Source organism: Podarcis gaigeae, assembly GCF_964106915.1.
Source record: "Podarcis gaigeae genome assembly, chromosome: 2".
Classification (NCBI taxonomy): domain Eukaryota; kingdom Metazoa; phylum Chordata; class Lepidosauria; order Squamata; family Lacertidae; genus Podarcis; species Podarcis gaigeae.
In genome coordinates, this window is record NC_139679.1 from 112,465,384 (window position 1) to 112,482,594 (window position 17,211).

At 45.7% G+C, this 17,211-nt stretch overlaps 3 protein-coding genes across 4 annotated transcripts in view; 2 read left to right on the top strand and 1 right to left on the bottom strand.

Annotated features, from left to right (window-relative positions):
- Positions 1–4,675, top strand: part of CLIC1 (chloride intracellular channel 1) — a 40,314-nt gene extending 35,639 nt beyond the window's left edge. For both annotated transcript variants that reach the window (XM_083725261.1, XM_083725262.1), the window contains exons 4-6: positions 539–645; positions 2,123–2,304; positions 4,293–4,675. In XM_083725261.1, coding sequence (XP_083581387.1) covers positions 539–645; positions 2,123–2,304; positions 4,293–4,454 — 451 coding nt within the window. In that variant the 3' untranslated portion in view covers positions 4,455–4,675. The remainder of the gene's footprint in view (positions 1–538; positions 646–2,122; positions 2,305–4,292) is intronic.
- The window catches only part of MPIG6B (megakaryocyte and platelet inhibitory receptor G6b), a 158,935-nt gene that overhangs the window by 56,211 nt on the left and 85,513 nt on the right, over positions 1–17,211 (top strand). The gene's annotated exons all lie outside the window — the stretch shown is intronic.
- Positions 6,038–15,501, bottom strand: LOC310838071 (uncharacterized protein). The gene is made up of 3 exons (XM_083725465.1): positions 15,296–15,501; positions 9,858–9,980; positions 6,038–6,864 (listed from the first exon to the last, which is right to left on the bottom strand). Exons 1-3 carry the CDS (start codon positions 15,345–15,347, stop codon positions 6,653–6,655), a joined length of 387 nt encoding a protein of 128 aa, XP_083581591.1. The 5' UTR covers positions 15,348–15,501; the 3' UTR covers positions 6,038–6,652.

A 17,211-nucleotide genomic window follows, 5' to 3' on the forward strand; every position in this document is an offset into this window, starting at 1 on the left:
CCGGTGGTACGGTGGCAGCAGGAGGCCCCATTAGCTAAAGTGGTGCTTCAGGTTAAGAACAGTTTCAGGTTCAGAATGGACCTCCAGAACGAATTAAGTACTTAACCCGAGGTACCACTGTATCTGACTTTTAGAAGACATCTGAAGGCAGCCCTTTTAAGGGACGCTTTTAATGACTGATGTTTTAATGTATTTTTAATCTTTTGTTGGAAGCCGCCCAGAATGGCTGTGGAAACCCAGCCAGATGGGCAGGGTAGAAATAACAAATTATTATTATTATTATTATTATTATTATTATTATTATTATTATTATTATTTTGAGCATTTTTTAGGAGATCACCCCCTCAAGGGGGCAGGCTTCTGCTGAGGGGCAGGGGGCAGAACCTCCGTTTATTGAGTACTTTCAATGCTTTGCGATAATTTCTGTGGATCTAGGGGAACTGGTTAGGGAAAGGGGGTTTCTGGCTCTCTCTAGGAGGATTTGCCACTAAGCTAGTCCGCTTCACGGTTGATGATAAATCTCCCTTTTCTCCCACAGGTACCCCAAGCTGGCTGCCCGTAACCCCGAGTCCAACACAGCTGGCCTTGACGTCTTTGCGAAGTTCTCTGCCTATATCAAGAACTCGAACCCGGGGCAGAACTCCAGTGAGTATCTTGGCCCCCAAATCCTCACTGGGCGGCCTCTTCCCAAGTGTTTTGATTCTCAGATTGGTCTTTTTCAATTCTTTTGGCCCCTTCTTTCCCAGGCCTCTCAGTGAACTGACTACGAAAGCCTTTCATTGTCACTGGCTTCTTTCCTCCATGGGCTTCAGTTGCTGCTTGCTTGCATCTTCGATTAAATTGGGTGGGATTCATCTAGGTAATTACGTATGAATCCTGGGAGCTATAGCTTTTTAAGGGTGCTGAGGAACCCCCCCCCCCCATTTTCCATAATTTTTATTAAAGTTTCCAGTTTTTACATTTCCACATTAACATCTTTCATTATACCAAGGTGGATAAAAATCAATGATTTTTTAAAAAATAATAATAATAAACAAAAACCCCATATTTTTTTTAAAAAATGGATTTTTTTTATTAAATAGGATTTTTAAAATAAAATGCTTTTGGAGGAAAAATCTTTCTAAAGATAGTTTTCTATTTAAGCTACATTATAGTTCAAAGGCTATTCATCGGGAAATAAGGATTTGTTTTAAGTTTTTCATGTGTGCTAAAACTCAGTCTTAAGTTGTTGTTTTTTAATTGTTTAACCACATCAGTTAACAAACATGGATACATATGCTATAATGTTATTGTTTCAGTTAAATAAATTGTTATTAAGGAAATGATTATTTTTTCTCCTTCCAATAACGTACAGCAGAAAAGTTGTCCAAATATATAACTTACTAAACCTCACAATGATTTCATAATGACCTGTCTATGCATTTCTAATAGTATAACCAAATCAGTAATTTTTTATATAACTGTAAAAACTACTCTGAAAATTTATTATTCCAAAAATGAAACCTTCATTTGGTTGTAAATATTAAGATTATACCAGCAAGTATGTCTTCCTGTAAAAAAAGATTTAAATCTAGTCTTACTGTCTTAAATTGTGATTTAAATCGATTTGATTGAAATCAAATCCACCCTGCATTATGCACATACATTCAATGACTTCCCTCCTTCCCCTTCCAAGGTTCTTGGAAGAAGAAAAGGGTGCTGAGACCTTTTTTCTCCTCCAGTGCTATGATTCCCAAAGTACCTCGAAAAGAGGGATCAATCGTTAAACCAATCTGGGAATTGTAGACCTGTGAGGGGAATAGGGTGGCTCTAGGAACCCTTAAGAAACTACATCTCCCATAATTCCTTGGGGGGATCATGACCATTTAAAGTGGTAGGACACTGCCTGAAATGCAGATGGTGCCTTAATTCCTTAATCTCATTGGCTCTGTCATTCTTTTTTTCTTGGATGCCATTGGCTCCCTCTGTGTCTCCCTCTTGCCTCAAATCCCAATGGCTCCCTTTCCAGCTTAGATGCTACTTGAACCCTTCCTGATGTTTTCCCTCGTCACTCCTTGGCTTTTCAATGGTTCCATTCATTCCTCCCCCCTCTCCCCCTGCCCGTCCCCCCCGTATTTCTTAGATCTCGAGAAAGGTTTGCTTAAAGCGTTGAAGGTCCTGGATGTTTATTTGACAACGCCGCTGCCGGAGGAGGTGGACGAGAATAGTGCGGAGGACGAGGGTCAGTCCCGCCGCAAATTCCTTGATGGGGATGAGCTCACGTTGGCCGACTGCAATCTTCTGCCCAAGCTTCACATCGTCAAGGTGAAAACCTCTTCTTTTGCTCCTCCTCCAGCCCCACTCCAGCCCCAACTCCCGTAAGGCCAGGAGGATTGGATGGAATCTGGGAGTTAAGAGGGCTTTCCCCAGCACAGCAAGTTAAATTGGGACTTCAGATTCCCCAAGACTCGGGTTATAAAATGAACCTGGCCAGATCTTTTCATGGCTGGGTTTTAATTTAAATCATTCTTCTAAGGGCAAAATGGCAAAAAGATAGGCATCTCTGTGGAAAGATTCTCCCGTTAAGTATCTGGGTAGATGGCTACTTCAAGATCTAAATACCGTATTTTTCGCTCTTAAGATGCACCTAGTTTTTAGAGAAGGAAAACAAGGGGAAAAAATATTTTGAATCAAATGTTGTTGAAGAGGCTTTGCGTTGCTTTTGCTGAAGCCGGAACAGCAAGAGGGATCGCTGTGCGATAGCTGCGTATTCGCTCCATAAGACGCACCCCTTACTTTTTAGGAAGGGAAAAGTGTGTCTTATAGAGTGAAAAATATGGTAACTTATCACAATATAAGCGTGGAAATCTGTTGGCTGAGGTTTGAGCTTAATTGAATCACTGGTCTTTCATGAAATCGAGCTACAGGGGGAAAATAAAAATTATCTACAGCCACAATGGCCAAAGATAACTACACATTCAAAGCAGTTTGTTATGGTTGCCGAGTGTTGCAGGGAGACCCTTATTACCTTAACAGAGCTACACTTCCCAGAGGCATTGATGGCTAAAAACTGCCCTGGGAACTGTAGCTCTGTGAGGGGAACAGGGATTGTTTCATGATTCGGTCCAGTACAATGGTACCTCAGGTTAAGTACTTAATTCGTTCCGGAGGTCTGTACTTAACCTGAAACTGTTCTTAACCTGAAGCACCACTTTAGCTAATGGGGCCTCCTGCTGCCGCCGCGCCGCCGGAGCATGATTTCTGTTCTCATCCTGAAGCAAAGTTCTTAACCTGAAGCACTATTTCTGGGTTTGCGGAGTCTGTAATCTGAAGTGTATGTAACCTGAGGTACCACTGTATATCTGAAGGAGCATCTCCACCCCCATCGTTCTGCCTGGACACTGAGGTCCAGTGCCGAGGGCCTTCTGGCGGTTCCCTCACTGTGAGGAGCCAAGTTACAGGGAACCAGGCAGAGGGCCTTCTTGGTAGTGGCACCCGCCCTGTGGAACGCCCTCCCACCAGATGTCAAAGAGAACAACAACTACCAGACTTTTAGAAGACATCTGAAGGCAGCCCTGTTTAGGGAAGCTTTTAATATTTGATGCATTACTGTATTTTAATATTTTGTTGGAAGCCGCCCAGAGTGGCTGGGGAAGCCCAGCCAGATGGGCGGGGTATAAATAGTAAATAATTATTATATATTATTATGACTCTCGGCACCCTTAACAAACAGCAGTTCCCAGGATTCCTTGGGGGAAGACATGACTTTTTACAGTGGTATGATACAGGTTTAAATGTGGAGTGCAGCCAATCTCATTGGCTGTGTCCCTTCTATTTTAATGAACACGGCAACAAGAATGCTTGGACAGGGGTACATTGGTACCTCGGGTTAAGTACTTAATTCGTTCCAGAGGTCCGTTCTTAACCTGAAACTGTTCTTAACCCGAGGTACCACTTTAGCTAATGGGGCCTCCCACTGCTGCTGCGCCGCTGGAGCACGATTTCTGTTCTCATCCTGAAGCAAAGTACTTAACCCGAGGTACTATTTCTGGGTTAACGGAGTCTGTAACCTGAAGCGTCTGTAACCCGAGGTCGCACTGTATTGTGTGTTGTGTGAGATGTTATCTGTCCTGTTTTGAATCACACAAGCAGGCGGGCTTCCGCAAGCAGGCAGAATGCTTTGATTTTACTAAATTCTAAGTTCTGCACCTATTACCAAATTCCTTCTTGTGTGGAATCTCGGAACTCATGTGCGCCTGATTCATTCATACGCCATGTTGCCTAAATAATGTTTGATCTCTCCATCTCAACAGGTGGTGTGCAAGAAGTACCGAAACTTTACCATCCCCGAGGCATTCCAAGGCATCCACCGCTATCTCAAGAATGCTTACGCCCGTGAGGAGTTTGCCAGCACCTGCCCAGACGACGAAGAGATTGAGCTAGCTTATGAGCTGGTTGCCAAAGCTTTGAAATAACAAACTTCCGAGAGTTGGAAAAAGGGACGTAGGGTTTCCGTGGTAGGGATATTGGGGTCTGGGGTTGGGCCCATGGAAGGGTATTTTTATGTATGTACTTACGTTGGGGGGGGGGAAGGGGGGAGGAAGGAGGGAGAATGACTTATTTTCTGGGGGGGACGGGGACGTGATTTGAATTTCAGTAAGAACAAGAATAAAATAAAAGTACACATTTGTAAAAATATTAAACCCGAGTGCTTTCCCTGCCTCCTCACTCCTGAAAATAGTGGGGAAGCAATGAATGGCTGCTGAAATATTTGGCTGCTTCTGTATTACTGAGGAATCTTAATTGGGTAGTTATTCAAAATGGAGAGATTTGAGGGTGATACCATAGGATTCTTATTAAGTATTTGAGGAGCGGCGGTGAAATGTTCTGATTGGCTAATTAAGGAGACCGACTGGGTTAGAATGCTGGGGTCCTTCCATGAGTTTTGAGGGACACCTCCGATTGGACCTGGTTCTGGTGGCTGAAAGAACTCTGGTTGGCTGCTTCTGGTCAGGTGACTAGAAACATCAGCGGTATCTCAGATTTTATCAGTGTAACACCGGCCACTAACTGCCACATGATTATTAGTGTTAGATGCCCAACTGGGCTGCACTACACATTTAAACCAGGATTGTACCAGTTTAAACAGTCATGGCTTCTCTCAAAGAAACCTGGGAGCTCTTGCTTTTTAGGGTTGGTGAGAGTTATTAGGAGACACCCCCCACAGGGGACATGGGGAGAATGGTCCCTGGGTGGGTGCGTGCGATGATGAAACAGGGACTCCTTGAGTTTGCCTTTAGGAGTCACTTTTGTCAATCTCTTGCGCCAATCCTTCCTTGGCTGTTCGTAGCCACATGCTGTGTGGCACTGGGAATAATGTCCCCTAGCTAAAGGTAAAGGGACCCCTGACCATTAGGTCCACTCGTGACCGACTGGGGTTGCGGCGCTCATCTCGCTTTACTGGCCAAGGGAGCCGGCGTACAGCTTCCGGGTCATGTGGCCAGCATGACTAAGCCGCTTCTGGCAAACCAGAGCAGCGCACGGAAACGCCGTTTTCCTTCCCGCCGGAGTGGTACCTATTTATCTACTTGCACTGGTGTGCTTTTGAACTGCTAGGTTGGCAGGAGCCGGGACCGAGCAACGGGAGCTCACCCCGTCATGGGGATTCAAACCGCCGACCTTCTGATTGGCAAGTCCTAGGCTCTGTGGTTTAACCCACAGCGCCAGCCGCGTCCCTGCCCTCTAGCTAGATGATGCCTAAAATAACATTAAAACACTAAACCCCACTTTTTAGTCAGGGCATTCTATAACTAAATAATCCTTAACAAAGTGCCCTCAAAAACTTTCAATGGTTTTTTTTGTTTTTTAAAGGTTTAGCTCGCTTTCTGAAGGATTCCTTCCCCTTGCTAATTGGTTGGGGTAGGAAACCAGGTCACTGTCTCCCAAATCTTGTTGGAAATTCCACAGTTCAAGGTGGTTGTTGCTGTTACGTACCCGTGCATCCAAAGTACCACCTTTCCCCAGCCTTCTGCCCTCCAGATGTAGCTAGACGTACTCATTTCATTTCATTTCATTTATTTTCATTCATTTTATTTATTCCATAAAGCTTATATACCACTTGATTGTAAGGGGACGACGACATCAACGCGGTTTAGATTTGGATGCTTTAGTTGAGATTCCTCCCTCGTAGGGGGTTGGACTCTACAATTCTATCATTCAACTCCCATGGGAATTATAATCCAAATCATGTGGTAAGGAAGGCTTCAACAAACAGGGCTCTGCCCCAAGCAGCTTACACTCTGAATTTTGAAAGCATAGAAAAGGCAAAGAAAGAGGAGAGAGGAGAGACTTGTGTCCCTCTGTTTCTACCATCCTACCCAATCCTGCCCCCCCCTTCTTTCTAATGCAAAGTCAACTGTAGCATCAGATAGCTGGATACAGTCGTGTGCGTTATGGGGAGCAGGGTGTTAAAATAAATTTCCGTGCACAAATTGCAGTTAAGAAGATAACCCAAAGAAAGAGATGAAAAAAGCGATGTGAAACCAGGAAAGTTGTTATTTAGACTTCTTCCAGAGCATTTTGGTTATCGGGGGCCGAGAGAAAGCAGCGGTATGAGGTGACTGGTCCCGAGTCGTCTCACACCCTGGGGCATGGCTGCTTTGGGGGTTGGCTCTCATTGGAGGTTGACCAGGATAATTGACAGAGGGATCAGGGCGGCTTGCCCCCAGAAAAGGCTCGGGCCCCTGGCAGCTGAGTTGCACAGGTCAGTGTCGCAGCAGGAAGAATAAAAGGTGAAATTGGTTCCCAGCATGGACCGGGTGCCGTGGGCCCCACACATCGAAGAATCCCCACAGGTCTTCTCATAGATAACCAGTTCCAGGGCACCTGAGGAAAAGAGATCAGGGATGAGGGTGAATAGAAGATCAGGGGCAATCCCACATGCACCCATTTCTTCCTTTTCATAGATTTGAAAAGTGAACGTCTGAAATCAGCTGTTTCCCAACTGTGGCCTGTGAGCTTCGTTCAGTCGCTCTAGGGGGAGTCATAGAATTATAGAGTTGGAAGAGACCACAAGGGCCATCGAGTCCAACCCCCTGCCAAGCAGGAAACACCATCAGAGCACTCCTGACATATGGTTGTCCAGCCTCTGCTTAAAGACCTCCAAAGAAGGAGACTCCACCACACTCCTTGGCAGCAAATTCCACTGTCAAACAGCTCTTACTGTCAGGAAGTTCTTCCTAATGTTTAGGTGGAATCTTCTTTCTTGTAGTTTGGATCCATTGCTCCGTGTCCGCTTCTCTGGAGCAGCAGAAAACAACCTTTCTCCCTCCTCTATGTGACATCCTTTTATATATTTGAACATGGCTATCATATCACCCCTTAACCTCCTCTTCTCCAGGCTAAACATGCCCAGCTCCCTTAGCCGTTCCTCATAAGGCATTGTTTCCAGGCCTTTGACCATTTTGGTTGCCCTCCTCTGGGCACGTTCCAGTTTGTCAGTGTCCTTCTTGAACTGTGGTGCCCAGAACTGGACACAGTACTCCAGGTGGGGTCTGACCAGAGCAGAATACAGTGGCACTATTACCTCCCTTGATCTAGATGCTATACTCCTATTGATGCAGCCCAGAATTGCATTGGCTTTTTTAGCTGCCGCTAAAAAATTACGATTGAAAACCCTCCAGTACATTACAATTGCAGGAAAATTACCATATTTTTTGCTCTATAGGACGCACTTTTCCCCTCCAAAAATTAAGGGGAAGTGTGTGTGCGTCCTATGGAGCGAATGCAGGCTCCTTGGCTTCAGCGATAGCAACACTCCGGGGGCTACACGTTGCTTTCGCTGAAGCCTGGAGAGCAAGAGGGGTCGGTGCGCACTGCCCCTCTCACTCTCCAGGCTTCAGGGATAGCTGCCTGAAGCCTTCGGAGCGCAGCGGGACCTCGTGCTGCGCTCCAAAGGCTTCGGGTTCCTTTTGCTGAAGCTGGGAGAGCAAGACTCTCCTGGCTTCAGCAGAGAGGGAGAGCTGTGCAGCGCCCCTTCAGCGAAGCGGGAGGAGAAATGGAAGGGGCTCCATTTCTCCTGACACTTCACTGAAGGGGCGCTGCGCAGAGAGGGGGAGAATTTTTTCCCCTTGTTCTTCCCCTCTAAAACAAGGTCGGGTGCGTCCTATAGATCGAAGAATACGGTACTCTGTGTTCCACCAGGAATCTCCATAATTTTCAAGCAGTCCATGGTCTGGGCCATGTTGCGTGAGGAAAGGAAGATGCCATCTCAGGAAGCTGAGTTATAACGAGTCAGACCCTTGGGTCCATCTTGCTCAATATTGTCTACACTGGCTGGCAGCGACTCTCCAGGGATTCACACAGGGACATTCCCAACCCTAACTTGGAGTTGCCAGGGATTTGAACCTGGAACATTTTGTATGATAACTTTGGGTGCTGCTTTCCCTCGTCTGGAGCAACAGGAGTATACCAACTGCAAACAGGAATTGTTATTAACAGTAAAAAAGGTAAAGGTAAAGGACCCCTGGACGGTTAAGTCCAGTCAAAGGCAACTATGGGGTTGGGGCACTCATCTCGCTTTCAGACCAAGGGAGCCAATGTTTGTCCACAGACAGCTTTCCGGGTCATGTGGCCTGCAGGACTGAACCACTTCTAGCGCAACGGGACACCGTGACAGAAGCCAGAGCGCACAGAAACACTGTTTACCTATGAACAGTATTGCATTTATAACCTACCTTTCCTGCAGAGAGTTGTGTGGAGAGTTCTCCGCCTTTCCCATTTCACCCTCTCAACAACCCTGTGAGGTAGCAGAGGCTGAGAGAGAGCGACTGGCCCTCGTTTCCCCAACAAGCTTCATTGGCTGAATGGGCATTTGAACCCTCAACTCCCAGGCCCTGGACCAGCAATGTTGCCGCTACACTGATGGGAGATACACCCAAACAGGAAAAGTTGGGTCATGTTTGATAGACTTGGTTCTATGTTTTCTGACATTGGAAAACCCTCCTTTGCTCGTTACTATGCTTTGACTAAAAGAAAGGGCTGGATCTGCTTCCAGCGTAAACAACAGAGAAGCTGGCTTTGGAACCTAAGAGGAGTGGGATCTGTAATAAAATGTGGCAGCGTAGCCTCACCCTGAAACCTGAGCTCAGGGTGCCAGCCGGTCACACTCTCCACTGCAATATTTTAAGCGAATAGGGGAGAGGATGGAGGACAGCATTCATTCTGCTCTTTTCCTCTTCCCAGCTGACACTCAGAAGTCCATTAGAGTTGTACCTTGGAAGTCGAACGGAATCCATTCCGGAAGTCCGTCCGACTTCCAAAACGTTCGAAAACCAAAGCACGGCTTCTGATTGGCTGCAGGAAGCTCCTGCAACCAATTGGAAGCCGCAGAAGCCCCGTCGGACGTTCGGGTTCCAAAGAACATTTGCAAACTGGAACACTCACTTCCGGGTTTGCGTCATTCAGGAGCCAAAACGTCTGAGTACCAAGGCAGTCGGGATCCAAGGCACCATTATACTCCTGAGCATAATGGACAAGCCCAGTGGACAAACCACTTCCTTCAAAGGTGGTACATAAATCTAAGAAATAATAAAACAAAATAAAATCCAGGTTCCCCCAGTGTGTGGGTGCTTTCCCCTTTGTTTCTTACTGGGCCTGTTTTTGTCTCCCATTTCTATCAGCACTAAATATTTTGAGTTTGCTTCTAGAGGGAGTGGTAGCTTCAGAAGTTCAGGGCTGCTCCCTGTCCATCTCTGAAAACATTCCCTCCTCTCTTCCTCCCACTTCCTCCCACGTTTCTTTCTCTGGCCTCGACAAAAGCAGGATCAAAACGTCAAAACTACTGGTAAAAGCGATTGCTAGAAATCTGGCAGCAGAACCTCTGTGCCCTCTGATGACGGATGTGAGGCATCTCTGAGACGGGCCGCATGGTGTGGGGAACTTCAGGCAGTCCAGCGGGGAGATGGTAGGGAATAGGCAGGTGTAGCATCGCAAGGCAGATCCTGAAGGCAAAGAACAAAGGTGGCCTTAAGGCACAAAGTACTGAAAATCAGAGCTCTAAATTGGCACAGTGGGGCGGACCAGGGATGGGCAACATCTTGCCTCCTGCAAATGTTGGACTACAACTCTTGTCACTCCTGCCCATCGCCCAAGCTGCCTGGGGCTGATGGGAATTGGAGTCCAACAGTATCCGGAGGCCAAATATTCCAGGTGTAGAAAAAATGGTAGCCAATAATACTAAAAAACTTATTTCATTTATGAACTGCCTCTTATGAAGTACAGTGGTAACTTGTGTTGCAGGTGCTTCAGGTTACAAGACGCTTCAGGTTACAGACTCCGCTAACCCCGAAATAGTACCTCAGGTTAAGAACTTTACCTCAGGAAGAGAACAGAAATTGTGCGGCAGCAGCAGGAGGCCCCATTAGCTAAAGTGGTGCTTCAGGTTAAGAACAGTTTCAGGTTAAGAACGGACGTCTGGAACGAATTAAGTTCTTAAAGGTACCACTGTATCACAAAGCAATTTCACAATTCAATGAAACAGGGATAGCTCAGTCGGTTGAACATGAGACTCTTAATGTCAGGGTCATGAGTTTGACTCCCATCCGTCTCAGCCAGGCAAAAGTTAGCGTAAGGTTATATGCTACTACTGCGGCCCGTGTTTTGTGAGCCCAAAAATGGAAAATGAGTGAGGTCCCAACTAAAGAATGGCAACTTAAAGTGACGGAATATGCGCAAGAAGAACATACATTTAGAGGAGACTGGAAAATGTTTATTGAATATACAGGGGGAAATTGTGTACACCCGAAAATGTTGGCAGCATTAAGATAAAACCAACAGTGTAAATAAGTTTTGATGGATCCAATGATGGAATACTGAATGGTTTAGCTTTTGTAAAATATGCAGGGATTTATGATATGCGAAATGGAAAGAGAAGAAGGGAAATTGATATTTTAAGGATGTTTAAGTGAGTATTCTAAATTGTAAAACAGAAAATTTAATAAAGATATTTATAAGAACCCACTTTTTCAGCGGTGCCAACTTGAATAAAATATTGGGTTTGGATATTGACCCACGTGGCACAGTTTATGACGATTCAATTAAATGCATGCAACACGAGCATAGTTTGACTATTCATGACATCAGTACTGTACTCGGGTTACCACAACACAGCTGCTGTTAGTCCTCCTTACTTCCACAAGGGGGAAACATATTCCTCCAAATCCCATTAATCTCAGGATATGATTATTTCCCCGTGGGCAAGCAGGCCTCTAGCTCTGCCAGATGCTTCTCGCTGTAAAGGAACTCCCTTATTATGCTGAACAGCTGTTGCTTTATTCCAGAACATCTTACTTCGATAACTCAATGAAAAGAGCCTTATTGCAGAAGGATCACAGCTTAGCAGCTTTCAACTTTGGGGTGTCCTGGGTGGGGACTCCAAGCTCTTCCCTCCTTCTCCCAAAGTCCTTCCCCCTCTTAGTCCTGCATGTGACTTTTCCTTTTCCATGCAGAGGATTGGCAGATTATAGGTCAGCGCCTTGAATAGTTGCATGTAAGAGAGAGAAGTTAAGACTGTGCTGCTTTTCCCATCGGAATGATGTTGCGGCACTGGGAGAAAGTGCATCAGCTGAAATTCTATACCCCGAACTCACATTTTATAGGCAAACAAGAGGGACATGTATAGGTAAAGGTAAAGGGACCCCTGACCATTTGGTCCAGTCGTGACCGACTCTGGGGTTGCGGCGCTCATCTCGCTTTATTGGCTGAGGGAGCCGGCATACAGCTTCCGGGTCATGTGGCCAGCATGACTAAGCGAACCAGAGCAGCGCACGGAAACACCGTTTACCTTCCCACTGGAGTGGTACCTATTTATCTACTTGCACTTTGATGTGCTTCCGAACAGCTAGGTTGGCAGGAGCAGGGACTGAACAACGGGAGCTCACCACATCGCGGGGATTCAAACTGCCGACCTACTGATCGGCAAGTCCTAGGCTCTGTGGTGTAACCCACACCCACATCCCTTATACGTGTATAGGAGACACGCTTAAATTCTCAGGCCAACAATCCTGGGCCAAGGCCCCCTTGGCCCTAGCGTGTATTGCTGAGGGTGATGCCCAATTATCTTGTGGCATCTTTAGAACGCATTTATTGTGGCGTGCATTGGGGTCCACTTCATCAGCTGTGTGGAATGTTATTCCTAATTTGACAGGTATCTTTTGCATACACATGAGTGCAGAGAGAGAGAGAGAGAGAGAGAGAGAGAGAGAGAGAGAGAGAGAACGGGTAGCAGTGAGGCTGGAAGGAAATGGAAACGCAGGAAAGCAGACTGTGAGAATTGCATTTAAAATGCAAACACAATTGCAGCGATCATCATTCACAAAGCAGTGGCGATGGAAACAGACATCCTGCATTGGATAAACGCCCATTATTTTCATTCAGAACTTCTTGATGAATTGCAATTCATCTGTTTCACGCTGTAGTCTCCCTTTGAGGATAGAACTTGGGACCTACCATACTCTCCAACAATTCCTCGATGAAAATAGAGACATCCTATTCCATTACAGTGGTACCTCGGGTTAAGTACTTAATTCGTTCCGGAGGTCTGTTCTTAACCTGAAACTGGTCTTAACCTGAAGCATCACTTTAGCTAATGGGGCCTCCCGCTGCTGCGCGATTTCTGTTCTCATCCGGAAACAAAGTTCTTAACCCGAGGTACTATTTCTGGGTTAGCGGAGTCTATAACCTGAAGCGTATGTAACGAGCATCTCAGAAGCCAAACATTTCAGTTTTCGAATGCCGAAAATCCGGAAGTAATTGCTTCCATTTTTGAACGCTTTTCAGAAGTCGAATGCCTTCCGTTGTGTCCCCCCCCCCCCAATTTTCCCTGTTGACTTCGCCAACTGCCCTTTGCGCCTTGGTTGTCGAATGTTCAGTCGAACGGTCTTCCGGAACTGATTATGTTCGACAACTGAGCTATTATTATTATTATTATTAACGCCCTGTCCATCTGACTGGGTTGCCCCAGTCACTCTGGGTGGCTTCCAACATATATCAAAACAACAAAACATTAAACAATAAACAAAGCTTCCCTATGTCATCTGAAGGTTGTGTCGTTACTTATTTCCTTGGCTCAGCGGGTCACATATCTCCATATCCTCCAACATTTCTCTGATGAAAATCAGGCCGTCCTAAGGAAAAGCAGGACATTCCGGGATAAAATCAGAAACCAGGCGGCTTCTGTAAATCCAGGGCTGTCCCTAGAAAATCGGGACACTTGGAGGGTCTGGCCTTCTGCATGAAAGGCAGATTTTCTGTCTCTGAGCTATGGTTCTGCCCCTTTCCTCCTGTTATGGCCTCCCTTGTGCCAACTTGATTGTAAGCTCCTTGGGGCAAGAATCTGCCCTCTTTCTTAAAGTGTAAAGCCCCTGTATGTTGACGGCATTGTGTACAAAGAGTTGTTATTTTTGCACTGTTTTTGCCTTATGGCTGAGGAGGTCCACAGTTTCAATCAACCCTCTGTGATGCCAAATGTTGATTAGGCATTCTTCATCCCTACATATATCTCTCTGCTAGGCTTCCTGCTTTTCTACTCTGTTCCAGCTCTGCTCTTTTAAACTTATCCCATCCCTTTATCTTCATGCCTGGGAAAACTTTACTGACTACAGTGGTACCTCAGGTTAAATACCTCACGTTCCGGAGGTCTGTACTTAACCTGAAACTGTTCTTAACCTGAGGTACCACTTTAGCTAATGGGGCCTCCTGCTGCCGCCGCACGATTTCTATTCTCATCCTGAAGCAAAGTTCTTAACCTGAGGTGCTATTTCTGGGTTAGCGGAGTCTGTAACCTGAAGCGTATGTAACCTGAAGTGTATGTAACCCGAGGTACCACTGTACTTTTCTGCCTGTCAGGCTCCTGTTAACGCCACAGGAGCTGAACCAGTATAAAATAAAATAAAACCTTTTTTTTGAGTGAACAGTTTATCAAGACTTTCCATATTATTATTTTTTAAAACCAGGCAAAGAATCAATAAAAACTTGTGCATGTACACTTATACACTGGTTACAGCAAACCTAAGAGCGAAACCAGTAGACAACAGAAATTATATACAACCCACAACACATGAACATTCAGTGAAGCAATCAGGGAACCATCACAAAAGTTATCAGCTAGCCAAGCGTAAAGAGAATAATTCTTTTTCAACTCAGTCAGCCTGAAACATCAATCAATCCGTATGTTGTCAGGAATGCATTCCCGAGTATTTTCTTTATACAGTGGTATCTCGGGATAAGTACTTAATTCGTTCCGGAGGTCCGTACTTAACCTGAAACTGTTCTTAACCTGAAGCACCACTTTAGCTAATGGGGCCTCCTGCTGCCGCTGTGCTGCCGGAGCACGATTTCTGTTCTCATCCTGAAGCAAAGTTCTTAACCTGAAGCACCTTTCTGGGTTAGCGGAGTCTGTAACCTGAAGTGTATGTAAGCCGAGGTACCACTGTATTTGCATTCAGCTATCCTAAAATCCCAGGGTGTACCTGCTCCTCTGCTCCAAATTAGTTGCTCACAGTACAATCCCACACTTGTTTGCTGGGAATCAGGGAAGGGCAAACCTCTCCTTTTCAGTTTATCCCCCATTTCTCATCCTTCCAGGCTTTAAGTTCCCCAGGTCTCGATGTTGCTTTGTGATTTCCATGAAAATCCATCAGCATCTCAGAACAAAATTATCCTAATGTACGCAAACGTATGTGATTTTTTTGCCCAACGAACACATTTTTGCAAGTCCCTTTCCCTAACGTGACACATCTTTGCATGCTATTTTCACAAATATATCCATTTAAAAGCAAATCCCTCCACCCCCACCCCCGGATAATGTGCATTTTTGAACATATTACAGTGGTACCTCTGGTTAAGTACTTAATTCGTTCCAGAGGTCCGTACTTAACCTGAAACTGTTCTTAACCTGAAGCACCACTTTAACTAATGGGGCCTCCTGCTGCTGCCATGCCGCCAGAGCACAATTCCTGTTCTCATCCTGAAGCAAAGTTCTTAACCTGGAGCACTATTTCTGGGTTAGCGGAGTCTGTAACCTGAAGCGTATGTAACCCAAGGTACCACTGTACTGTGCTGGAAAAGTGCATTGCAAAATTCAGAAAGGCCCAAATTTTGAAGGGTGGCTTTGATTTGGTTTACAAATTGTTTTGGGAAGTGTGGATTAAGGTGGAGCCACCTTTAAATGTGAACAGAGTCGAATTCCTCCCCTACTGCTACTCAGAAGTAAGAATCTATAGGATTGGGTGAGGCCCGCCAGTTAACTTCCACTTACCTGATGGAAGGAGAAGGAGGGTTGCACAGCTGACCAAAAACACGGCCTTCATCTTTGGCCTTATCCTGTCCCTCTTGGCTCTTGCACTGCCTGACTGGGCTAGGCAGAGGGTCCCTTTTAAAGTTTTCCACCCCACTAATGAGCAGCCTTCTTCATGTGATTAACGTTAATTTAACATCCGGGCTTAGAAGAGACTGGGAAGGCAGAAATTGAGGAGGACAGTGCTTTTCAAACGGTGGCAAGAACCTCAGGCGTCCTTGTAAACTCCCATTTCCTCAGAGTTTCCTTTGTAATGGCGAACACTCAGCTTGAAAAACAGCCTGCTCCCTTTTTAAATTAGCTTGTTTCTGGTAAAATTTTAAAAGTGAAATCCTATGCAAGTTCACCAGCAAATAAGTAGGAAGAAGTAAATAACTCAGAAGTAACAAGTAAGTGTTCAGCCATCCTCTTGAAGCCATCCAGGGTGTTTCTATCAAGAAGGCCCTTGAATGATAGAATCATAGAATCTTTGACTCCCACAGGAAGGGAACCAAGGGTCATCTAGTCCAACCCCCTGAAATGCAGGAATTCTGAGAATCCGAAAGCATCCATGACAGGTGGCCAACCAACCTCTGCTTTAAAACCTCAAAGAAGGAGAGTCCACAGCCTCCCGAGGGAGACCGTTCCACTGTCAAACAGCTCTCACTGTCAGAAAGTTTTTTGGTATGGAATCTCCTTTTCTGCAACTTGAAGCCATTGGTTCGGTGTTAGAATTCCTGTTCCATGATTGCAGTCATGGGATTTTTGCCTATCACATGATGGTATATGTTTTGACTCCACAGAGTGGGATGTGACGGAGACAGGATGTTTGTGTTGCTGTGTTCCGTGAAGTGGGACTATTGCCCTTTGCTCTTTTTCTCTTTGCTGTCTGATGCTAGAAAGAGGGGGAGCCATGTTGCAGTGCTCCGTGTGTGTTTACAGTGGTACCTCGCAAGACGAAATTAATTCGTTCTGTGAGTTTTTTCGTCTTGCGAGTTTTTTCGTCTTGCGAAGCAAGCCCATAGGGAAATTCGTCTTGCGAAGCAACTCAAAAAACAAAAAACTCTTTCGTCTTGCGGGTTTTTCGTCTTATGAGGCATTCGTCTTGCGAGGTACCACTGTATATGTAAATAAAGTAGATTGGCCAAAATGCTGAGTTCTGTTACGCAAGTTGCACAAACTCTGCAGATCCCTAAGTGTGCTGGTGTCGGTTGGCATCAGTCGCTGTGATGTTCGGGCAGAAGAAAGCTTTTGAAACTCCCGAACAATCGACCAGGAGGGAGAACATGCCAGTCGGGCATATGTCTCTGCCAGTGTCCTACTTGAGTGTAGGCTGAACTCCTGACATTCGGGTCTTACCCTCCAGAGCAGAGAAAATAAGCTTGCTCCATCTTCCATGTGACATTCCTTTCAGATGATTTGAAGATGGCTATCATATCTCCTCTCAGTCTCCTCTTTTCCAGGCAAAACATACCCAGCTCTTCAGCCATTCCTCATAAGGCTTGTTTAGCATCAGTACGTATCACATTGAGGCGAAGGACTCAGAACCCCCTCCTCCTCCTCCTCCTCTTCTTCTTCTTTTTCCCAGTATGTTTCCAGGGCACAATTCAGAGTGTTGGTGCTGACCTTTAAAGCCCTAAACAGTCTGTATACCACCCCCATTGTTTAGCCCAGACACTTGGGTCCAGCTCCGAGGGCCTTCTGGTGGTTCCCTCACTGCGAGAAGCGAGGTTGCAGGGAACCAGGCAGAGGGCCTTCTCAGTAGTGGCACCCGCCCTGTGGAACGCCCTCCCATCAGATGTCAAGGAAATAACCATCTGACTTTTGGAAGACATCTGAAGGCAGTCTTGTTTAGGGAAGCTTTTAATATTTGATGAATTATTGTATTTTAATATTTT

What these genes read in the sequence shown, in the direction of transcription:
- LOC310838071 (XM_083725465.1), bottom strand. Translation starts at nt 15,347, where the DNA reads ATGAAGGCCGTGTTTTTGGTCAGCTGTGCAACCCTCCTTCTCCTTCCA. An exon ending in CCTCCTTCTCCTTCCATCAG is followed by an intron (nt 9,981 to 15,295) that starts GTAAGTGGAAGT and finishes CTTTGCCTTCAG; the next exon opens with GATCTGCCTTGCGATGCTAC. An exon ending in CGTCATCAGAGGGCACAGAG is followed by an intron (nt 6,865 to 9,857) that starts GTTCTGCTGCCA and finishes TCTTTTCCTCAG; the next exon opens with GTGCCCTGGAACTGGTTATC.